Source organism: Hipposideros armiger, unplaced genomic scaffold (assembly GCF_001890085.2).
Source record: "Hipposideros armiger isolate ML-2016 unplaced genomic scaffold, ASM189008v1 scaffold_483, whole genome shotgun sequence".
Taxonomy (NCBI): domain Eukaryota; kingdom Metazoa; phylum Chordata; class Mammalia; order Chiroptera; family Hipposideridae; genus Hipposideros; species Hipposideros armiger.
This window is the reverse complement of record NW_017731833.1, coordinates 399,401-424,415: the sequence shown is the minus strand read 5'-3', so window position 1 is coordinate 424,415 and position 25,015 is coordinate 399,401. Positions and strand designations below refer to the sequence as shown.

The 25,015-nt window shown below is 50.0% G+C and overlaps 1 protein-coding gene across 1 annotated transcript in view; it reads left to right on the top strand.

Moving 5' to 3' along the window:
- ITPR1 (inositol 1,4,5-trisphosphate receptor type 1) overlaps positions 1-25,015 on the top strand; it is a 304,897-nt gene that overhangs the window by 84,378 nt on the left and 195,504 nt on the right. The window contains exon 4 of the mRNA XM_019667129.1: positions 23,420-23,535. Within this exon, the coding sequence (XP_019522674.1) occupies positions 23,420-23,535 (116 nt within the window). The remainder of the gene's footprint in view (positions 1-23,419; positions 23,536-25,015) is intronic.

The following is a 25,015-nucleotide window of genomic DNA, read 5'->3' as shown; positions in this document are numbered from 1 at the left end:
CCCTCTTTGACCAGGGCCGGGCCACGTGCCCATCTTTGGAGCAGGGAGGTTGAGTGAGCCCCACCCAACCCCCATGGGACTCGGGCGTGGCTGGAGGCTGGTTCCCTGAGGAAATGCGAGTGTGCCATTGGAAGGTGAGGGCTTGGGCAGGCATGCTGGGCTTCTCTGGTGGGAGCATTGGAAAGTGACCCGCGGACTCATGACCCAGCACGTGCCATGTGCTGGGACAAGGACGGGCACACAGTCAGGACACCTGAGCTCTCTGACCCTGGCCTTGGCACTTGGTACTGGGTCTGACGACACCTGCTGTTGGTCTTTACCCATCGCTCCCACGTGTGCTGTGTATTTTCAGGTTTGTGAACTTACTACGCTTATCACTTCCCTTCTCTGAGTAATTGTTACAGTTTTTTGTAACCAGGAGGCCTAGACAACGCCACTTTCCGCTCTAACTTTATGATGTCATTTAGGCCATGTCCTCCATTTTCAGAGAAGAAATGTGACACTCCAAGCACCTGAGCTACCTGCGCCAGCGGCAAAGTTCAGGTTGCATTTTGTATTTTCTCCAAGAGCTGAGATTAGAAAGAACTGAACACAATAGCAAGGGGCTGGTGATAGGTTGTTTTTTTTCTTATAGCCTTGAATTTGATTCAGCGATAAACATTGCATAACTGTGTGTAATGTTCTGTTGCTAGCGCCTGGGAGAACAGAGTGAATGAGACGGCCTTGATTCCCTTCGGGCACAGATGGAGGGGGCAGCTGTATTCTGTTACAGGTCTATTGTGAAGCATGAGAAAGTGAATACCCAACAGAGCCCAGAGCGACCGGAAGTATGAGACGTCTTGTTAAAGGTGCCAGACACGGAAATGTGGATTGAGGCCCCTTACCTGGGGTGTGGGCTGAAGGAGCTCAGGCCTTTATTCTTGGCGGTGAGAGTCTGTGAAAATTCCTGGGTAGGGAAGGGTGCCGTCCACAGGCGTTTGAGAAGATCAGCCCTGCCCGAGAGGGGGGAGACGGCAGCCCGAGAGGCTCCCAACAGAGTCCCTGAGAAATGATGGGATTGCAAACCGAGGCAGAGGCAGCACGAGAGGTGGGAAGGCCGTAGGCAGACGGTCGCTTCCTTAGGACTTGCGCACTGGCCCTGGGAGAGGATTCTCGCGTTCCTTCCTGATTTACCGGCCGGGTGGGAGTGCCCGTAATCAAGACAGACGGCTCGGAGAAGGAACGCACTCAGGGTGGGACGGGGCAGAGAAGGGTTGGACACTGGTCCACGTTGCCATGGCCGTGGGACAGATGTCAGCTGCCCGTGTGTATGCTTGAAGAAGCCACACAGGCAGGGACAGATGTGGAGACACAGACCAGGCACGTGGATCCGGGTCTGGGGTTGGAGAGCTGATAGAGGGGGATGTCATCCGTCGGTGTCCTCAGCCAGGAAGCTGCGTCGCTCAGGATTGGGTCTGGCTATCACAACAGAAGTGCAGATCGCGGGGACCGAAACCCGATGGATGTGGCAGTGGCAGCTGCCAGTGCTCTGCCCGGTCCCCTGGGATCCCCGTGTGGGCCTCCCCCGTTCCGTGGGCAGTTACCTCCTACAGCCCGAGCTCCTGGCTCGTCAGCAGAAGCCCACCCTCGGGCCGTGGGAGCCACGGTGGCCGGGCGTCCCTGCCGTTCCCACCCTCACCAGGGACTGACCCATAGCAGAAGAAGGAAAGCCCAGCCACCAGCCTCCGTCGGGAAAACAGGAGGCCTCACTTAAGCTCCAGGGCTCGTCATAGGAGCAGGCTGGCGTCGTTCTCTGAGGAGCGCTGTCAAGTCCACCCTCATGGGCTGTTCTCTCTCCCTGTCCTGGTCCCCCACCTCCTTACAGGTTTATCCCATAACACGTCCTTACACATCACTACACGAAACACTTGGCAGAGACCTGGGTATAATGACTAGATTTGGGCCGTTAGATGCGAGGAGTGGGCCATCGGCTTAGGGATGTTTCAGAGAAGAGGAAGGGGAGAGCGTGAAGACGCCTGAAGAGGGATGTGAGGCAGGGGGAGCGTGGACACTGCAGGGGAGGTGAGTGCCCTGGGGGAGGGTGACAGGCTGTCCGGTGGCGCCAGGATTGGGGAGGGTGAGATCTGAAAAGTCACATGACTAGAGCGTTGAGGTCATTGGTGACCGGTGTGAGAGAAGTTTGGTAGTGGGCTGGGGCACATGTTCTCAGGAAATCAGAAAGGCCGTATAGGACCCTCATTTCACAGACGAAGAACTACGAGAGAGAGAGAGAGTTTGCACTTTGTCTTAAGCACATCCTGCCCTGCCACCCCCCTCCCAGCCACCCCCCTCCCACTGATTACAATGAAACCAGAAATTGAATCCAGAGCCCTGCCTCTGAGGGCCTTGCATAACTGCAGATTTCGCGGCTTAAGTTGGTATCTGTATCTTATGGTAGGTAAGTCTCTACAGTAAAATTCCCCTTTGAGCCAAGAAGTGAGAAAGTCCTGTAGGGTTTGTGTGAAGGGTCTACCTTTAGGGCTGAAAACCAAGTTCATAAACCAACAGATACTCTTTCCACAAGCTCTCTGCTTTCTAAATAATTGTTATAACTGCTCCGTAGTTCATCCTCTTTGGTTCCAAACCCCGGACGTGGCAGCTGAGGAAATGTGTCGTCGTGTGAAGGGAGGTCTGCGCTCTGCTGGTCCCTGTCTCCAGGTGGCAGAGGCGGAACATGGGGCGTATTTGTGGTCCGAAGGGTTTGCTAACTGGTCCCAGGTGGGTTTCAGTTCTCGGAACCAGGCGGTTATTGTAATAAAGGTGTGACGTGTCCCCTTCCCAGTTTGGGGTTATGTGGCTTCAGTGATGCCTCTTGGCTAGAATCCTTTGAATTCTGTCACATGGAGTGTGCTCCCCCTACAGCCAGTCCTGGGCTCAGAGCTCCTCACTAGCAGCTTGGTCTCCCACCGTCACCACAGCCATTGGTGTAAGCCGTCGTGTGCAGACCCGGCACCCACTCCGTGCTTATTACACAGGACAAGACAGAAGCCAGTGGGGGTGGGCAGGGGCTTAGGAAGGTGGCTGTCATTCACATCGAAGCCAGTTGACTTTATATGTTTCTGGGGTCAGTGAAAGCATGTCATCCTAGAGGCTGACAGCCCCTGTGTGTTGCTATGTCGACAGGGCATGAGGGTACTCAGCATGAGTGAGGGCGGAGGGGCAGTGAGTGAGTGTGTCGGCTTGGCGAGGACAAGGGCTAATGAGGAAGTAAGGGTGTCCTGTCTGAAGGGGTCCCCCTCACCTCCCGTGACGTCCGGCCACGCAGAGACATGACCCCAGAGTTGCCAGCCCCTGTCCTTGTTTGTCCATCTGTTCATGGAAAGCCAGAGAGGTAGATTTCATCGTGAAATTTCCTCCTTTTTAAATAGTGGCAATTGCATCTGTCCTTTTAAAACACTGAGCAGGCCAGATCGAGTGCTGTCTGTGAGCTACGTTTGGCCCGAGGCCCACCAGCTGGCACCTTTCACTTAGAATCATGTTTTTAAGTGAAGCTACTATTGGTTCGGTGAATGTGTCCATATGTGCAGAGCAGTGACAGGGCTTTGTGGGGACGACACTGTCCCTGCAGCCCCCATGGAGCTCACAGCACAGTAGACACACGAGACAGTAACCCAGGGCTGTACGTGAGAAGCACGGGGCCAGAGCGGGCAAGAAGTGCCTTGGGATTTCCATGGAGAGGTGACCGCTGGCTGGCGTCGCCCAGGAGCTCTGTTGTGATGGTGCTGGGGCGCGGGGCCGTCATAGGTACTGAGGAGCACGAGGCAAGTGGCAGGAGTGACAGGCAGCAGGCTGCGCTCGGGTCCCTGGCCCGGCGTGGCCAGAGGTCAATTCCTGCTTAGTTTTTATCTGCGGCTCGGACCTGGTGTGGTGATTCTGTTTAGCGGCTGCTTATTGCAGGGCACCCTCCTAGCCTGGTGGCCGCTCCTGGCTGTCAAGCAGGACTCTGAGGAGAGTCACAGTGGCCTTCTGTCATGCGCTCGGTTTTGCAAACGTCTGCAGAAACCTGTGCGCTGGGAGGCTGATCATGTTCGATGACTCTCAGATTCACACAGCTGGTGGATGGGCCATCCTGTAGCTTGTCTGCTGCGGGATTACTGACACCCCACCACCACCACCACCAAATCCTCTTAGCAGAGGGGCTGACGGCATGGCTTTCAGTGCCCATCCGAAGTCCACATGGCCTTGTACAGCTCTGGGGAGCGGGGTGCTGAGCGGGGTGCAGTCCACCTCCCAGTCAAAACATGTGCCCCATGTATCCTTCTCACCTCCCCTGGTGCCAGGGAGGCAAGCCATCCCTCTTTGACCTGTTCTTGCATTGTCTGCACGTGGCTCATGGCAGTCATGTCTTTATCCAGACGTTTGATCCTTGAGGGCTGCAAGGAGGTCTCCCCACTTGCCTCCCTGGCGTGTTTTGGGAAACCCCGGTTACACCAGAGGACTAGAAAATGAAGGTGGAAACGTTTTAGGGAACACAGGTATCGCATCCACCTTTACGATGCTCATAAAGCATGGGAGTTATGTTACAGGCTCTGTCGAGTCCTACAAAAACCAAATCGTTTTAACTTTGTCCAAACGAAGTATGTCTAGAGGTTGGCCCTAGATTTGGGGTGCTTCGGTTCAGGTGGGATCTCATATATATAAGTTGCCTCACTTTCCTCTGAGAACATTATCAAGTCCACTGGGTTCCTGGAACCTCTCTGGCTGTACCCAGCTCACTTATGTCTCCTACAGTGTGGCATCCAAAACGAAGGGTCACCGTCTAGGTGTGGTGTCATAGTTCATGGGAGCGATCGTAGCGTGTTTTCCTTTCCCGGACATTATGTTTTGGGGCCACACGGCACTGACACACCCCCTCCCCTCATCCTTGCTGAGGCGCGTTTTCCTTGTGTCTCACCTTGGGAATGAAGGCCTGCTCTCCGCATGCACAGGTTGCCATGTAAACTCACGTTTCGGTGTGGTGAGTGTTCTGTCCCCTTCCCGTGGCCTGTTGAAGCCTGTGGGCTGTTTCCCAGTGTTCTTATGTCTTACCACTACAAGCTTCATGCCATCTGCAGCTTCAGTGTGAAAGAGAAATCTATTTTCAGAAAAAGTCTTCTGATATGAGGCATGCGCTCATTGGAGAAAAATGTTGCCACTATTTCCTGAGGGATTTTTTCCGTGTGTAAAACATTCCATCTTTACCACAACCCTCAGGACACAGATCCTTTATCGTTAGCCCCATGTTGTGGGGAGAAGTGGGATCTTAGGCTATGAAGCCCCAGAGCGCCCCAGAGCAAGTGGGGGTGGAGCTGGTCTGGAACCCAGAGTCTGTGTTCCCAGCCGCTCTGCCCACAGCTGTAAGCAGCAACCCCCAGGCTGGCTCCCGGTCAAACTTGTGTTTTGTTTAACCTGCGCGGTGTTTTAAAAATTGATTTCATTGGTTCATCATTCAAAATTGCAGACTTTGTACAACACCGTAAGTTTCTGGCTTTTCTTTCCTTAACAATGCTGAAGACCTGGCCACATGGTTTTAGCATTCCCAGAAGACAGCCGCTGTCGGAAACTGAGCAGCAGCCTTTCTTTTTCCAGGCGGCCAGCACCCGACGGTGGCTAACTAACATCCTCCCCTTCCTCTGGCCTCCCCTTCTCACAGCCCTCGAGTGGCTGCTGCAGGCACCTGGGTTTGTGATGTCATCCTTGATTCATGAAAACGGGGGACAAGAGAAGTTATGAACGTGAGAAGTGAAAATTGTTGACTGAGAGTAATTAACTGACGCCCTCCCCCACGAGACAGTGGCAGCGTTCCCGCCAGGCGTTCCCGCCGGGCATTCCCTGGGGTCTTGGCTTCGACGTCCCTGCGCTCGCTCAGTCGGATCTCGTCTGTGCTGAGTCGGCCTCGGACTAGACACTGTCAAGCTCGCGTGTCAGTACACACTGATGGAAGTGGTGCGTGTGGTTTCGTGTTGTTTTTAAATAGCTTTATTGAGATATAATTGGCATACAATGGACTCCGCATTTTAAAAAATGTACAACTGATAAGTTTTGACATGTGTATATACCTGCGAAGCCATCACCAGTTTAGATAATGGAGATACTGGCCACCCCCCGCAGTCTCATCCTGCCCCTTGGTCACCCCTCTTCTCTCCTCCTCATCCCCTGCCCCACCCCAGGAAACCCTGATCTGCAGCACCACTGTGGATAAGTTTGCATTTCCTAGAATTTTATGTTTAAATGGAATCGTCCAGTGTACGCTCTTTTGTCGGACCTTTTTCACATGGTTGACTTACATGATGATTCACTCAGGTTGTCGCTTGTATCCACAGTCTGCTCTTGTTCACTGCCCAGCACAGTTCCATCGCCTACCTCAGCGTGTTGACCCACTCAGGGCAGATTTTTGCATGGTATAGCTCGGTTTCTGGCCAGTCATCATGCTCCCTCCAGCTCCCCCCGGGGTGGAACTGGGGCCCAGGATTTTTAAGGTCTGAAACGATGCTGTGACTCTGAGGAGATGCCAGCCCTGAGTCTGGTTGCGGTGGCCTTGCTGGGGGACATGCAGATGGGCTCTTTGAAGGTTCACAGACTGGGTCTCAGAAAAGATGCCATCTCTGTGGACCTTCCTGTTTTGTGTTTTGGCGAAGAGTTTAAATAGCTTTAATTTTTAGCTTCTAAATTGAGAACGCTTTCCTGGCATTTGTCAAATATATGTGAATGTTTATGTGTCTTCTCCATAAAATGATAGCCTGTGGGCTGTTGAGAAACGGCAATGTGGAGGTTATGGTGTGAAGGGTGGTATTCTGGGAATGTAAAGCTAATGGTGGTAGACACCTTCCTCGAAAGAAGGTCAGGATTGTGGCTGACCAGCTAACTTCTATGGGTGTCCCTCTAAGACTGATTCGGTCCCCAAAGGCGAGCTCTACAAAACACCACCAGCCACCACAGCACAGGAAGGGAGAAATAAAAACTAGGAGCTTCACTTAGTTTCTTGGTTGGATGGTGCAGCTCGTGAACCCACATCATAATTTTGTGGTCTTCAGAGAATCTCATTCAGGGTTACAAGTTGCACTTATTCCTGGAAGAGAGCTTGGTCAAAGCTAACTTCACTAAATATGGTGTCACATTCATTGTTTCAGAAGTCATTGAGAATAAAGAAAAAGTGGTCTGGGAATGTCATCACACACCGTCTTATGTGTCAGCAAGACCCATTTTGAAGACCTTTCTTCCTCTTCCTGTATTTGAAAAGCTGGGTTTTCAGACATAACTGCATCACCTCACATTCTTACATACTAGAGTACATTATAGGTAGTATTTTTTATTCTTGTATGCTATGTTTGTTTAACTTTTAGAGAAGCTAGGTTAATTTTACATTTTCAAATGTCCTCCATTATATTTGTAGTCTTGGTGAGTTTCTAGAACTATTTTTTTGAATAAGTAGTTGAGAAGTTCTTTTTTTTCTTTTGTTGGTAGGGAGGGTTGGGTGGACATTAATTGCCTGATATGATGAGAAGGAAACCCATGATATATAGTTAATTGATTTTTCAACATGGGTTCCAAGACAAGTAAATGGGGAAATAGTCTTGTTAACAAGTGGTGCTGGGACAACTGGATTTCCACACACAAAAGAATGAGATTGGACCCTTACCTCATACCATATATAAAAGTTAATGCAAAATGGATCAGAGATCTAAATCTAAGAGCTAAAACTAGAAACCTCCTAGAAGAAAACAAAGATGTCAATCTTCATGACCTTGGATTAGGCCATCGTTTCTTGATATGACACCAAAAATATAAGCAACAAAAGAAAGAGCTAAATTGGACCTCATCAAACTGAAAACTGCCTGTGCTTCAAAGGACAACAGCAAGAAAGTAAACTCACAGAAAGGAGGAAATATGAGAGACAGGTGTTTACACAATAAAAGCAACTCCACAATAAAAGCAAAACACCCTATTTACAACTCCACAATAAAAGCAAAACACCCTATTTAAAAGTAGGTAACGGATTTAAACAGACATTTCTCCAAAGAAAATACATAAACGGCCAATGAGCACATGAAAAGGTGCTCAGTATCATCAGTCATTAGGGAAATGCAAATGGAAAGCGCAGTGAGATGCCACAGCGATGGCTAGAGTCAAGAAGGTGGGTAATAGTAAGCGTTGGTGAGGATGTGGAGAAATCAGAACCTTCATGCTGCTGGGCTGTAAAATTATACAACCACTTTGTAAAAATAGTTCGGCAGTTCTTCAGAAACTGAATGTAGTTACCATCTGAGCCAGCAATTCCACTCCTAGGTATCTACCCAAAGGAATTGAAAGCATGTCTGTGCACAAACTGTACACAGATGTTCATGGCAGCATTATTCATAATCACTACAAAGTGGAAACAATTGAATGTGCATCAACTGAAGAATCGATTAAACATGGTCCGTCGACACATGGGATATTGCTCAGGCCTAAGGAGTGACGTGCAGACACACGCTATGACATGGACAAACCTTAGAAATGTGATGCTAGTTGAAAGAAGCCCATCCCCAAAGGCCATGTGTCATATGATTCCATTTATGGGAAATGTCCAGAATCCAGAGGCAGAAAGTAGATTAGTAGTGGCTAGGTGCTGAGGAGCGGGGGGCTGGGGAGGGACTGCAAAAGGGTGTGGGGCTGCTTTTTTAGGATGATGCAAATGTTCTGGAATCAGATAGTGGCGATAGTTACACCAACTCTGAATTTTCTTTAAAAAAAAACTGAATTGTATACTTAAAAGTGTGAATTATGTTGGAGATGAATGCTATCTTTATTAAAAAAGGCTACATGTAAAAAGGTTCAAGCTCCCTGGTAAACAGCATGTGAGAATAAGACAGACATTAAATATCAACTTTTGACTAAAAAAACAAGTGAAAAAAGAAGTAAAGGGGAAGGAAATAGGGCACCACCTCCTTCCTGGTTGATCGTTTTTTAATGAGTCTGAGGATTCCTTCTAGGTGGGAGATACGTTATAATTCATTTGATGAGGGGGACTGAAGGCTTCTGTGCTGGCCTGGCCCTTTGGAGCAGTGAGGGTTGAGAGCCAGGACCCGCGTTCGCGTTCATGGGTGGGCATTCACCGAGTGATGGGCATGGGAGGAGGTCAGGTCAGGGAGGGAGGGTGTAAGTCAGACGTCCCTGGGGAGGCACCAGGACTCAAGGGACAGCCAGGGTGTTTATAAAGACGTTAACTGGCTCCTTGGCGAGCTGGGCCTGTGTCTCCTCTGCTTGGGGAGGGGGCACGGGGGTGTGATTCGCACCACGGAATGTCTGGGGGCTGAGGGGGCTGCCTAGCTGCATGGACAGCAGAGCAAAAGAGCATTTCTCCTCCACTGGCACCAGGTTGTCCAGGCAAAGAACTCGCGATTTTTCCATTGGGCACATTTGGGCCACGTGTGACGAAGCTGTTGTGGGCTTGTCTTAGCCAAAAAGGGGAGGACCTAGGGACCCAGTGCGGACCCTCAGCGGTGGAGCCGGACTGTGATTTCCAGAGCAGAGGATTTCCCCTGAGGAAGGAAAGCAGAGGGCCCTCTCGCAGGGCCAGGCTGATCTCCACGGTGCCCATGAAAGCGCCAAGGAGAGCGAATGGGCTCCGGGCACCTCCAGGGTCTGATGCCCTGAGGAGGACACCGTGTCCCATATGCCGTGTTCCAGCTGGAACCGAACCAGGAGGAAACATCGGACAAACCCCAAATGAGGAACATTCTAGTTTCAAAAATGGGCGACTGTAGTCTTTAAAAAAAAAAAAGTCCTAAAGACAAACAGCTGTGGTAACATTGCAGCTAAATGCAATCCCTGACCCTAAACCGGATCTTGGACTGGAGAGGGGAAGGTGCTAGAAAGGACGTTATTGGGTCAAATGGCAAAATGGGAATGCAGACCACAGGTTGGATAAAAGCGTAGGATCAGTGTTCAGTTTGCTGAAGTTGATAACTATGCTCTGGTCATGTTAGAGAATTTTCTTAGGACATGGTCCCTGACATAGTGTAAAGGCCAAAGTGTATGCAGCTTGCTCCCACATGGCTCCGGAAGTGACTCCAGATATATGTGTCTCACATACGAAACGTTATATGGGGTCTATGTACTATAAAGAGAGTACGAACGATGCTGTACATGGGCAAAATGGTAACAGTGGATGACTTTGGGTGAAGAGTAGTCTTATGTCCTATTACTCTTGCAACTGTTCTTGTGTTTCCAATTATTTGTAAATAAAAACCTAAGAAAAAGAGCTCATGAATGAAGAAGTCAGCTTCCACACCTGTCCTCTAGGGCTGGAGCACAAAGCCGGCTTGGCACCTCCAGCCTCACTGTCCCCTTGTCCCTCCTCTGCCCCCACCCCCCTGCTTCCACCCAGGCGGGAGCCGAAAGTGAAGCAGGCAGGGTGGGAGTAGAGTGGGTGGAGGTACAGGGCAGGAACGGGGAGCTTTGGCCTTACGTGTGTCTAGATACTTTCGATTTCTCAGTTGGCAGCGTTCACAGCTTAGGGTAGACAATTGTCTGGCTGTTGCCAGAGTCTTGCCCATTTTTTTTTCATCGGGGGCAGAGGAAAGACCCTTCTCCACTGAATGCGCTTTAGAACATCAGACAGATGTTTTCCGATTAAATTTCCTGGGTCCCTAGTGGCCAACATGGCCATTTCATCCCATTGCACTGACAGATCCTAAGGGCGTCCCAGCACGGAGGCACTGTCCGGGGTCTTGGAGGGGCAAGACGGCTGTGTGGTACTCTGGGGGACACGGAGCTCAGCTTTGGGGTGAGCAGGAGAGATGGAGAGTGGCCTGAACACAACACGGTGATGGTGCTGCTCGCGGGGGGCGGCCTGGGGATACGAGTTCTGACAGAGGGAACCACTTGGGAAAGAGCTGGAAGGATGACATGTTTGTCGTTTGTGAGAACTGTCAGCAGTTTGGGGTGGTTGGAGCAGGGCGCTGCTGGAAGAGCGTTGTGAAGGAGGAACCCGGAGAGGCGGATGCGCCCAGTGAAGGAGCACGCACGAGACCAGGTGCCGCCCGTCCCACCGCACCTGAGCATTTGCGCCGCGGGAACATTCCGCTGCTCAGCTCTTGGCGATGCACACAGGGCTTGGGAACCACGGTGCTGGCAGTGACGTGAGTCTGTTAGAGCCCTGCTGAGCGGTGTGGTCCCCAGACCACCATCTTCCACGTCACCTGGGAGCTTGTTGGGATGGCAGACTCCCCGACCCCTCCCCAGACCCGCTGAGTCAGTGTCCGCCTTGTAACCAGTCCCTCCGGTGCCTTCTGCATGGGAAAGCCGTAGAGGTGCTGTTTTTAGAGGCCATGTATTCTAGGTCAGTGTGGGTCAGGGTCCTTCACATTAGAACCACTGGGAGAACTTGTTAAAAATGAGGATTCCTGGGTCCCCGCCCCCACCCCCGCTCCACCCAGGCATCTGTGTTTTAATAAAAACCCCTGGCCATTATGGGAGACCCCTGAGTTTGAGCGCTGTGAAGTCAAATCCTCGAGGAGTGCCTCTCAGCGGAAGAGTCCCTGAGGGAGGGCCCAGAGCACTGTATTATTTTAAAAGCTCCCCATGTGACTTGGATTGCGACCGTGAGGCGTAGCCACGGCTGAGAATCACAGTGCTACAGGATTTCAGGCAGGAAAGCCAGGTTTAGAAAGAGGGTTCCAGGGCCGGCCGAGTGGCGCGATGGTTAAGAACTGGCTTGGGACGCCAGAGGGCCCCGGTTCGGATCCCACATATGAGGGCCAGTGACACTGCTCTCCACAGCTAAGATGCTGAACAACAGCTCAACCTGGAGCTGGGCTGCCGTGAGTCGCTGGCGATGGCGTGGGCTGCAGCCCCTGCTGCAGTGGATTGCCATGGGCTACCGTGTGTAGCCAGCAGCCAGCGTGAGCGGCCAGCAGCCGCAGTGAGCGGCCGTCCAGAAGCCGGCAACTGATCTGCCTCGCCCGGGAAGAGCGCAATGATGGTGCCAACTTGGGCCAGTGAAGCAACATCCTCCACAACTAGACTGAAGAACAAAAGGACAGCAACTTGTCTGTTCCCCTTCCCCCAATTCCCCAGCACTGTTCCCATCCCCCCAATTCCCCAATAAAAATCTTTAAAAAAAAAAAAAAGAGGGTTCCAGCCATCAGGTGGAATTTCAAGCACAGCAAACCATAACTCAGGAGGGTCCAGAAGGCTTTTGCCCCTCTCTGCCATCTTCATCTGTCCACCTTGTCATATTTGGTCAGTTTAGGGCATTGACTCTCAAGAAGGATGGAGAGGAAGGTTTAATTCTGTGGGGGGAGGGGTAAATTTTGCCCTCTGAGGACATTTGGCAACATCGGGAGACATTTTTTATTATAGGAACTGGGTGGGGGGGGGCGGGGTGCTACTGACACCTGAAGGGTAGAGGCCAGGGTGCTGCTAAGCCTCCCACAGTGGCCAGGACAGCGCTCTCCCACCCCCCGCCTTGCACAGAATTACAGGTGATGCCCACCGTGTGGAAGGTGGTGCTGAGAACCCGGGTACAGTCACCTTATTAGGGAGGAGACGCTGGGAAGTATCTTCCCGGGGAATCGGTGCAAACAAACTACTCCCTTGAGTGGGAATGTGTCGTGTCGTTCAGGCCGGTGTTCCTGGAGGAGAGGAACAGCTTGATAATCTCTGTTCTTGAGAGAGCTTTTGACTTAAAAGGCCGTTTGGCGGTGGGCTGTGTTTGCTAGGATAAAAATAAAGTGTCAGTGAAGGGAACATAAGTCACGCAGTGAATTAAGAATACGGCTTCTCTCTCAATGGAGGGTACACATGTGCCGTCTTTGAGTGCCTCCTGATTTGTTTGTTTGTTCCTTTTCGCCGGGTTAGGGTTGGTGAAAGGGCCTCTGTGAAAGGGGTCTGTTCATGGAGCGTTTAGTTCATATGTAAAAAGTCAACACCACGTTGAGGAGAAGGGCCCAGCTCACGCGTGCTGGGGCCTGGCTGATGGCTCGGAGTTGGGTCACTAGGTCTTCAGTGGCGACCAGGAAACAGAGGACAGAGCCAGCAAATGGGCCGTGTCTTCCTTTGGTCACTGCTGTCCACCTGCCCTCTTGTTTTTCCCTGGAGAAATGGGCCCATCCAGCAATGACGGCTTTGCTAAGCCGGCCACGTTGCCATGAACAGCGCGTGGACAATGTGTTGAGGTCAAAGGGTGATACCCTTCCCTCCCCCACACCCCCCCAGGTCGGGGAGGGAGCAGGGACAACAGGGTGGCCCTGTTCATTTTCCCCAATAGGGGGTCTGGCCCATTCACAGAAAAGTATGTTATTCTCAGGCTGATGTGCGCCTGTCGTTCACCAGATGTCTCCGGCCTCTCCTCCTCCCTGTGCTGTCCGTGCCTCTTCCTGCCCTGCCCAGGGCTTGAATGGCAGGCCTGCAAAGCTCCATCAAGGAGGCCTTGTGGCCTCCCCATCTCTCTCCAGGTGCGGTCAGGGAGCTCCCTGCTGGCTCCTCTGAGGACCAGGTTTGACTATCTCTAAGACACAAGTGTGTAATAAATGTTTGTTGAACGAAGAAGTTGAATTTCTTCGAGACACAGCCTGCGTTTGCGCTGTGTAATGGACTTTCTGGGATAAGTATTTTTCCAGGAGGATTCCGGGCTGACCCACCCAGTCGCTTATGTAACTCCTTGCAGCTCAGCCGTTCCAGGCCCGACGGTGCGTTTGTGGAACGTGTGGCACAGCCTCAGAAGTCCCCAAGTGCTGGGATTGTTGAAATAGCCAGAGCCGCACATGGGAAGCTTCTCTTGCCTTGAACTCGGAGAGGGGCTGAGAGTGTGGAGTTCTGTGCAGTGAGGCTTCCCGCCCAAAGCCCATGGACTGTTTGCTGTTCACAGATCCAACGAGAGCTGGGCTCCCTGTCTCCCTTTCTGCGCACTTCTGTCTACTGTACACTTTTTATTTGACAATTCCATCCAGCTATTTCCTCCTAGCCAGAATATATTGGCTTTCTGGTAGGTTGGCAAGTGAGACCGGCCTACCTATATACAATAGCCTGCCTCCCTCCCTCCGTTTTTCCCTCCTTAAATGGGGACTTAAAGAAAAAGAACCTTGCTTTGAACTTGGTGAATACTTTTTGGGTTTTGTAAAAATCTCATACTTGAAAATAAATGTCATAGATGATTTTGAAGATGACTTCTTATACGGAAAATGCAAGCCTGTGCACAAGCCGAGAGGGTAACAGTGTCATGAACCGTCATGTGCCCTGCGCCCACCTTTAACAGTGACCAGCCCATGGCCAATCTCATTTCATCTGTATCCCCCACCCCTGCCCAGTCCCCTCGCCCTGACTATTTTGAAGCAAAAAAATCAGACATCAGAGCATTTCATGACAGCGTACATTTTTAATGGCTGCCTGTTCGTGGTGTCAGTCTACTTGGGGAGAACGGGATGAGCAGGAAAGACCGCCCTCCGCCCCAGTCCCTCTGGGCCTCAGGCCAGGGGTGCTCACTGCCCGGAGTGTCCCGGGGTCAGCGCAAGCAGCCCAGGCCGTTTGAGGAGCCGCTGATGTCACCTCTCGCCCACCTTCCCTCCTCTCCATTATAACCCAGCAAACGCCCAACCCAAACCCTGACAAAACAAAGCATGTTTTCCCAGCTACGGAAATCAGACACTGCTGTTAACCTTTTACATGAAGGAAAATTTGCTTCATCCTCCTTTTTGTGAGAACAGCTGCTATTTCATTTTCATCTTTTATTGGGGTGACACCACACACACACACACACACACACACACACACACCTTAAGTGCTCCATGAGGTGTTACATACATATATACCTCTGTGCCCCCACCTAGACTGGGCACATTTCCAGCACTCCAGAAAGAGCCCCATCCCAGGGAAACCCCCCCCCCCAACAAAGGTAACCACCGCCCTGACTCGATCTCTGTGGACTAGCTGTGCCTGGGCTTGAGTGTCATGTCGATGGATTCATTCAGAAGAAATGACCCCTGTCCCTGCCTTGGCTCCGTTCACGCAGCGTCACCCCTGAGCTGCGTTCGTGTTGCTGGGCACAGCGAGAGCTTGTTTTCAGCTGCATGCAGCGTGCACACACAGTCGTTCACCAGCTCTGTCATCGTGCCTAGTGTGTACGGTGTGATTACTGTGCTGGGGTCTGTACAGTGCGCTGTAAGTCAAGTAATTTAATCTTTTAAATTAGTTTTTGAGTTAGCCCTTGTGGCTACTGCCCTGTCACAGGCAAGAAACAAAAACTTACAGGGATGATTCTTTTCCCAGAGATACGTAACATGGGATAGAGCGGAGGTTTAAACCCAGCCAGCCAGGCGACAGGTCCACACGCAGAGTCAGCGCTCGCACACCGGGGTTTCCTGAGGGTCACCTGGCATGGGGTGTGTGCTTCCACAGACTCCAGGTGGTCCCTTAGAAAAGATCCATTTTCTAGACGAAGACACGGGAAAGCAGAGTTGCAGTAACCTGGCGAGGGCGGAACCGGGCTTCCAGGCTCCATCGCCTGTGTCTGGGGCATTCTCTTTGGTGATGGTGGAAGCCTTTGTTTATTTCCGTTGCCAGGAGAGTGCAATGTTTATCAGTCTACACATCAGCCTGAACTCTTGGTTGCAAACAGAGACTGACTAACATGAGCCAAAGAGGAAACCGCTGGCAGAAGATCGGATTGCTCCCAGGACCAGGCGCAGGCGCGAGGGAAGGCATGGTGGCGCTGCCAGGTTCCTGCTTAGAACCTTTGAAAGGGCACCGCCTCTGTCCCGGGAACTGTCGCCCCTCGTTGGCACACTGTCCACGTTGCCCCTGGCTATCGGCCCTGATGCCACAAGTAACCTTTAACTGATGCTGGGTCTCTGCATCCATCTGTCCAGGACAGAGCCTCCCGCTGTCCGAGCAAAGGCAGGTGGCCTCCAGCCCCTTCTTTGCTTCACAATGGGAAGACACCTTGCCGTTCCAGCTGGTCTTTTACTGTCCGTCTCTGGGGTAAAGCTGATCCGTATTCAATAATCCTTGCAAATAGGTAAATAAAAATATAGTTGGCTGAGCTAAAGTGGATCAAAAAGGCTGTTTCTACCTGCACATACAGTCCATTTGTGTGTTGGTGAAGGATGGTCCTGCAGGCGGGAGACGCAGAGCAGCCCTGGATGTTGTCCGCTTCGGATTTCTTCTTTTCTTAAATGTTTGTTCTTTAATTGACATACAGCTGACATGCAACACTGTATAAACTGAAGGTGTGCAACATGTTAATTTGATACATTTATATATTGTAATATGATTGCCATTGTAGCAATAATTCACACCTCTATCACGTTACATAATTACCTTTTTTTACTGGTTAGAATAATTAAGGTCTAGTCTCAGCAAGTTTGATTATAGTGCAATATTGCTGTCTGTATTCTCTACATGCTGCATTAGATCTCTAGGGCTATTTACTACTCTGTCAATTTGTTCCCTTAAAATGACATCTGTCCTGAGTTTTCTACTCAGAAAAAGCATCTAGTCGCCTAAGTGGGAAAAAATTGCCTCATTGTCCATTGTCTGTTAATAACAATGTCTGTGTTTGTGTGCAGACAGGTAATGGAAGGTTTATTTGCTGTCCCAATTGGAAAATGTCACTTAACTTCTTGTTAATGTCACATGACTTGGGAAATGCGATTAACGTGCAGCAGACACACCAGCGTGTTGTAGCGGCTTCCTCTTTGGTGAACTGGAGTTAATGACTTGTTCCCGGAAGGCTTTTGTTGGGAATAGGTGTAGGTCTTCCTGTTGTGCATTGCTGTTTTAGAGGGTTCTTCCGCCTCGAGTACCCATTCATTCATTCGCTGGCCCCCTAGTCCCTGGGGCAGAACGATGCATGAGGCAGATAAGACCAGCCCTGTGACACTTTCAGTCTAGCAAGTTTGAGTTGGGAGAGTTCCTAAAATATGGATTATTCTGTATTCCCCTTTCATTACTTCTTGTTAAATCTTAGCTTCCTTGGTGGGGATGTAATTAATAGCCCCCCTTCTCTTTGTTAATGATATTTTCTGTTTCTTCTGAAATTTGCATTCTGTTGCCTCTTAGACTTTTCAAAAGAAGGCAAGATATGAACAGTGAGCACTTAAATTTTTCCTAAGTGTTGCTCATGTAAGTCTCCCCTGGATTTCTCCCTGTATAAAATTGCATATATATATATATATATATATATATATATATATATATATATACACACATACACACACACACTGGCTAAATGAAGAATTTTTAAAAAGATGGTAGCCTGTTGATTGTTGGTCTTTTCGGTCACTGAGGTGGGCCTAAGAGCTGTGTGAGAGGGGTCTGTTTGTCTAGTGAACGGCCACACCACGTGGGTAAGAGTGAGTGGACGCTTGGCACCCTGTCAGGGCTGCAGCTGAGGTTGGCTGGGCACGCAGCTAACTCCTTTCTTCCTCCTGGGCGATGAGCTGGACCACCTTGCTTAGCTCCTTGGCAGCATGGTGGGGTCGTGTGACGGGTTTCACTGATGGCCTGGGAGACATGTCTTAGCCGGCCAGTGCCGCTAAGAGCAGGTGTGACTTCTCGTGGCTTTCCTCCCGCCTGTGGACGTGTGAGACCCGAGGACCCGCGAGGGGCTTCTTTGCAGCGTGTGCCCAGCAGCACAGCGGCTGGCTTATCGCGTGCACTGAGCTTGGCTGGTGGCAGGGCCCTGTCCACAGCAGCCGCCCAGCCTGCGTGCCGTCAGCGGAAGGGTCCCCGTAGCCCCACTGACCCCAGCAGTTCCCAGCTTGTTGCCTTTGTCACTCTGTGGTTGTCCAGCCACAGCTCAGTGAAAACAGTGATTGCGCCCAAAGGGGTCGTTTAAGAAAGTTCAGTATTTTCGCTGATACGTGCACACCCTTTAAAAAGTGAAATTTTGGGGACTGTGGGGAGCTGCTTCCTCGGTCCAGCGCTTCCTTGCGAGGTGATGAAAATGCTCTGGAGATACACAGAGGTGGGGGGTGCACAACACTACGAATGTATGAAATGCCACTGAACTGTCTGCTTTAAAACGGTTAACTTTATGTTATGTGAATTTCACCGTAATAAAAAAGGTCAAATATTGATCAAATGCAGAATAAAAATAGCGGTCCCGTGTCTGAGACCGCATGCCTTCCCGCTTTCCAGCGGCAACAATTTAAACTAACATTTTCTTCTGGTATTTACTGTGTTCCTAGATGATGTGTGCCTTCCAACGTCTGTAGATTAATCCATTTTAAATATCACCCTTTGACTTCCTGTTACTACTGATGCGTTTGGCTCGCTGACACTTGCCTCTCTCTCCTCCATCCTTCCATTGGATGTGATACCACGTGTTTTTTTTTTCTGGCTGAAGTAACATTCAGCCTTAGACTGTTTTGATTGTGTAAATCCCTGTAGGACATACTAGATTTTAATGTGCAGTTGTCCCCTGGAGTTAGCACTGACCCTGTTTTCCTTTATTTGCTCAGCTCTTCCGTAGCATTTACCATCTTCTCTCCCTCTGAGGGCCTCAGTATGTCTCCGTGTCGCGGACGGATAGTGTGTGTGACCTGTCATCCGATCCTCACTAGCATCCTCAGCCCCTGGAGCCCTGTGTCCCTGCTCCAGGTGGGGCAGCGACGTGCCCTGCGCAGTGTCATTGTGGGTTCCTGAGCCTTGTCGGGGTCCACGGGGCAAATCGGCCCGCTTCTCACAGGCACCCCCTCTGCAGGTGCACAGGTTCACGTCCCTCCGTCTGTCCAGTCTCACCCCGCCTTCCTCGCCCCATCTTCATTTACTGCAACTTGGGAAGATGGAGTTTAATTTCTTAGACGACGGAGTTGGGCTTTTTTGTTTTCAGTTTTCCTTGTGTTGGCTTGGTGGTTGTTTTTTTGTGTGGGGGGGGGAAGGGTCTTTATTCTCCCCTGTGAAAACTTTGAATCAAGTTCAAGCTTTTGTCAGCCTCCATGAACATATTCTCTAGCTTTGGATAGATCTGTCTGGTGGCAGATGGGAGCTACACTGTATTTGTGATGCTGACTTCCTCCACCCTCCTCCCCTCTCCAGCACCCCCGTCCTTCCTCTTCCATCTCCCCCTCACCTCCTTAAATAGCTGACTGCTCTGGGGAGCCAGCGTGCTGGTTGATGGAGGGCCCACTCGACGTTTCAGCTGGGGTGCTGCACGGGCATTTGAAGCTAAGCATAGCTGAAATGAAATTCTGCGTTTTTACTCCTCTCGCCCACACCGCCCCTCCCCAGCCTCCCCTTTCTTAGCAGGCACCGTCCGCCAAAGAAAGCTCCCTGGGCACACAGGGCAGCCCAGGTTCTCTGCTCCAGGCCCTGGTCGCTGCCCAGCGCTGACCCCACAGGAGGCAAGCCGCCTCTCCCCAAGCTCACGTGTGCGCACTACGCTTCAGCCATCGTCTCTTGTTTTTAACCATGTCAAGGTTTCCTTCCAGCCCCGGGCCTTTCTGCTTGCTACTCCCTCTGCCTGGAAGGCTTCGCCCCAGAGGTGTCTCAGGGCTGGCCCCTCCTCCTCCTCCCAGCCCCCCTTCGGATGCCAGTCCTGGCCATGCCTTTCCCGAGGAGCCGGGGTAAAATGCCGCCCCCCCTCACACACACACACCAGCTACATCGTGTCACCATGGAGTCCCTGCCGCCTAGTACTTCTCACTCGCTGTAATTCAACTTGAGTGTTGAGCTAGTTTTTTGCGGTTGCTGGGACGTAATTAGGAAACTTGTGCCTGGTTCCCTGTTTATTTCCAGTACCCGGTACTGTGCTTAGCACACAATAGGCACTTGAACAAATCGCAGTGGAATGTGCGAATGGTCTCCTGAGGGCTTAGAGCTGGCAGTGGCTCCAGTGGACATACGTGCCCTCACCTCTGGGGCCCCAGGGATTACACCGTGTTTAAATGATTCACTCACCGACCAGCACTGCGCCCCCCTCTTCCCCTAGACCAGAGGGTACAAAACAGGCGAACATGCCCACCCTCAGGGTCCTTATGCTCTAGAGCTCACCTTCCTAGGGACGTGGAGATGGTGGGCTTCGGGCTGTTCTCCCGGCAGGCAGCCTTCGCTCTGTGACTTAGTCCCTGCGCGGCTCCCCTCTGAGGTCACCGTCTTAGCTTTCTCACTGCCCTTGGGACCTGCAGACGGCTCCAAGCACACCTGTGGCTCCTCACTTCCGTCTTCTCTCACCTGCACACCGCAGTGCCTGTCATGGTTCCTGCATGCACCGAGCCACTGAGCGCTCTCCCTCCAGCCGCGTTCTGAATGCCTTTTAAAATGTGGACGGTCACCCATGGCCACCCTTTCCGGTGTCACCCCACTCAGCTTCGTAACACTTAACCCCTCTTTTCAGCAAACTTCTGTGCTGGCCCGATGTGGCATCTGCTAAAGCTCAGGAATATTCCAAAGTAGTTTTTTGAAAGCTTAGTTTTTAGCTTATTCTTCAAAGGCCTTGAAATAACACTTGTCACATTAGATCTTCGTGGCATTTCTTTGGAGAGAGATCAAACCACAGTGCGTGTGTACATGCACACATATATATATGCACACACACACACACCCTTCCCCAAATGGGCATTGTGTCTACTCTTCTACTGGATTTCCTGGATTTCTATGTTGCTATACTTGACCCAGTATGAGGGTCCAATGTGACTGTAATTCCGCCCTGCGCTGTGCCATCCAGATAGAAAGGGGCAATGCAGAGCTGCTGAATCGTAACTTCACCATCACATTTGAATTGCTTAATTTAATTTTCGCCTTGAATCAGTTGCTAAGCAACCAGGAAACAAGACCAAATCGGCAAGGCTAAGCTGGTGCTGGTTCAAGTATGTTAGCATCTCTTCCGTGTCCATAGGCGTTTGGTTGTAAATGTATTGATGCACACTACAATGCTCTGTGCTGCCCAAGGAAAATAGTTGGCGTGGAAGTTATAGCAAGGATTTTGGTGGGATTAGCAGTGCTTAAGTTCAGTCTCCCCGTAGGTGAATGTCCAGTTATCTGAAGTTTTGAGCCTGTGGGGGGGCCCTTCTGTGTGTTCAGGAGGGTGCTCGACTCGACTGCACCTTGAGCCGTCTGCGGGATGGTACTTCCCACAGCACGTTAGTCCCCGGGCATCATGGATATAGCCTGACTGTCCCCCACACGAGCTTAAATCCAGTTGGGTTTTGGAATGCATGCCATTTAGCTGCCATCATATGACGTGTGTCTTATTATTGATGAGATTTGAAGTTGTTAATCCCATTTGGTCCATCGAGTACGTCCTGTGTCACATATTAACACTGGTGACGTAAATGTTTTGAAGGCTCTTTGTAAGTCATGTGATTATCAAGGAAGCCCTCCGTGCTCAGCCCGGGTGCCCCCCTTTGTCCTGTCAGTGATAAGACGTTTAACGCAGGCCAGTGGCCTCATGGTTGTGTGTGAGTGTTCACGGGGTCAGTGGGGACTTCACACATACATCAAACTGCTAGAAAGCCATGTCTCTCAGTGATGGCATTAAGTCACCAGGGATGTAGTCAATGACAGTGGCTGTGGCTTTCACAAGAGGTGGGAGAGCAGTCCTGTCTTTAAATAGGTTTCCTGCTATGTCCTTTGTTCTCTAAAGAATAGATAGTCTTGTTCACATGCACTAAATCATTCAGCAGATGGATTCTGTTTTTGACAAAGATGGATATCAGTGGTCTTATATTTACCTTATAACTGCTTGTGACTAGGTAAAAATATGTAGTGAGGAAGGATGTTATAGAAAGGAGAAAAGCACCTTTTAGTTCTACAATTAAACAACCTTTTATTTTTTTCTGAACAATGTCAGTATTTGTGCAGTACTGTACTTGGTAAAAATTTATTCCAACTAGAAGAAAGGGTGATTCCATTTAGAGGGAAGGCCCAGTGTCCATGTGCTTAACAAGACAGGAAATTGTATTATTACTGAGATAGTTATTTGGCTAAGACAGGGGTCGGCAAACTGCGGCTCACGAGACACATGCGGCTCTTTGGGTAGGTTCCATCTCAAAAGTTTGCCGAGCCCTGGAAGAGCCAATCCTGTCCCTCACAATAATTTAAAAATTATTCGAGAGCCATGATTTTATTTTTACAAATAAGGAAAATTTAAAGTAATATTATAAACGAAACTATGATAGTTTTATTTTCATTTTCAATTTTACTTCAGAGCCAAATGTACGTACCCAAAGAGCCGCAGTTTGCTGACCCCTGGTGGCTCTTCTGTCTCAAAGCTTGCTGACCCCTGGGCTAAGACAGTAACTAGATGTTCACCTGTTCAGGGTCCTTTAAGGGGATGTTTTAAAGACCAGAGAGTCCAGTTAGTAGATGGAATTTCCGTAAAGTTAGTTCTGATCTATGTTCAGGGTGCAATTTTTCAAATCTGGGTATTCATTTGAAATTTATTAGTTTTACTGTATAAATATTTACCATTGGAAAACCCACTATGTTGAAATGTAAACGTCTCAGGGAGTGCCAATTTTAATATTAGTTTCTTAGAGCAGTTATTTCTAAACTTTTTGGATGACATATCCCTATGAAAGAATTAGACAAATATACCCCTAAACTGTGTGTGTGTATGTGTGTGTATTTAAAAGTTATATACACATAACTATATGTATGTAGTGTTACTGTATTAATAATATATTGTAGACCTTATAAAAACAAGCAAGCAAGTAGACGTTGGTGAAAAAGATTAACATTAAACAATAACGTAGCATCCTGTTAATCAGGATTGCCATGTTACCACTAGTACCTTACGGCACACACGTGTTTTAGGGTAAGGTTCATCATTAGCGACAAGTTTTAAAATGGTTTTGTTTATGATTTTTAATATCTGGGTGACTTTGAAACCACTAGTCCATTTTGTGAGGGTTGGTTCTACGTAGGACAGTGTCTAAAGTCCCATGAGCCCGGAGGGTGTCACGGAGCACTGAGACTGAGAGGCAAGGGCACTCTGATCAGGTCCAGGTATTTTTGCTCTGCTCCCAGAGAACCATCTTGTACACGAGTCTCCAGAGACCACTGTTCTAGCAGGTCCCCCCAAATAAGCAGCTGCAGTAGTTTGTTAAATGTAGTTGGGTTGAAGAGGGTTGGGTTTACATACGAAAGGGTGTGGATGTATCATTGCACAGTGAGAACGTTCGTCCTGTTTGTCCAGCACAAAGGAAAGGCGACAACTGTGGAGCAGTGAGTCCCAGCTCTGCCACTAACCGGCTGTGTGACAACTGACTGAGTTTCCAGAAACCTCAGTTTCCTCACCTATAACCTCACATGGTGGTGCTCAGAATTCAAGGTCAAAGGGGAGGTTTGAGAAGGGTCCTGTGCTTTGTGCATTATGCTCACACGCAATTGATAACAGCCCATAAGCATCACAGGAAGGTTTTCCAATCACAGGGCTATGTCCTTCCTCCGTAACACGCTTTGTTCCTTTCACCCCTAGATTGCCTCTTCAAGCTGTGTCCCATGAACCGTTACTCTGCCCAGAAGCAGTTTTGGAAAGCAGCCAAGCCAGGGGCCAACAGCACCACAGATGCCGTGCTGCTCAACAAACTGCACGTACGTACCGGGCGGGGTGGGGCCGCGGGGACTGGGCTGCGGGATTCGTTTCTCAGCCTCCACATCTGGGGACCGGCCTTCGTCTGTTCTTGAATGAAGGGATAAAAGGCAGCTGACCCTAAGGAGAGAGGGGTCCTCGTCGCCACTCACGGTGCTCCAGGTTCGATGACATGTACACACAGGAACAGACCAGGTTCCGACCCTCAGGGAGCTTTTCGTCAGGTGTCAGCACGCACACGCGGCCACCCCCACTGCACTGCCTTCCGGGCTCTGCTCCGCTGGACCCTGCTGTCCCCTCGGGGCATCCTGAAGTGTTCTGCCTACACTCCAGCCACACGGGCTCTGTTGCATTTAGTTCATTTGTTGGGAGCATCACAGCGGTTTAGAATGTTGAGAGCATTTCCCCCAACTCTTCCTAAGCTAAGACCGTCTCCTCCTCTGTATCTCAGTGTGAGTGGCAGCTCAGTGAGGTCTTGCCCCGCCTCCTCATCTCGGAGCTGGCCTGCTGCTTTCTTCCATCACAGAGCTCGGAGTATCATTTTCTCAGCACTGATCAGTCTGCAGTTGTATTTATTATATTGGGTTGTCGGAAAAGTCATGAACGCATTTTTTCTATGTTTTTCGTTGCAAAAATGTATCATGACTTTTCCGACTACCCAGTAGTAGTTTCCTAAATTATCATCTGTCACTCATCAGAATGGCAGCCCCATTAGGTGAGAGACAGTGTCTGTCTTGTTTACCACAGCATCTCAGTGCCTGTGATAGTGTCTGGCACATAGTAGGTGCTCAAGAAGCACTTGTTGACGGAATGAGCACTGTGATGGTGATAAAACTGTGACAGCATCTCAACCCTCTGGAAGCTGAATAACCAATAATAACAAAGGGAAAATAAATGAAGGCAGAGTGGCAAGTGCTATTACAGGGCCAAGTACCAAGTCTGTGCGAGCACCTAGAAAGGGCACCCATCTCCTATGTGGATAAGGGTATGTGATGTGGCCATGGAGCGCTTCCTGGAGGAAGAGGAAGTGACAAGCCTCAGTCTGAGGCATCTGTGGGCATCACAGAGTAAGAGGAGAAGATACAATGGAAAAAGACTGCTTTAAAGACTTCAGGAGTTGCATCATTATTTTAATGGTTTTAGGGCAGAAGTCTTCCACCTCACCGGGCCAGCTGCAAATATTACCGTTTTTCCCCATGTATAAGATGCACTCTTCTTCAAAAAATTTGGGGTCTAAAAACTGGGTGCGTCGTAAAAAAACTACAAGGAGCGCAAAAACAAGTGCGAAAAAGTGGGAAGTGCAAGTAAAAAAAATCTACAACCATTGTATAAGACACACCCAGTTTTTAGACCCAGAATTTTTCGAAAAAGGGTGCGTCTTATACATGGGGAAATATGGTATGTAAATATACAAACAGGAAATAAAATTCATAAATAGTATAACCTCCCAAGTTACTACATTAAAACATGAATTATCAAGGA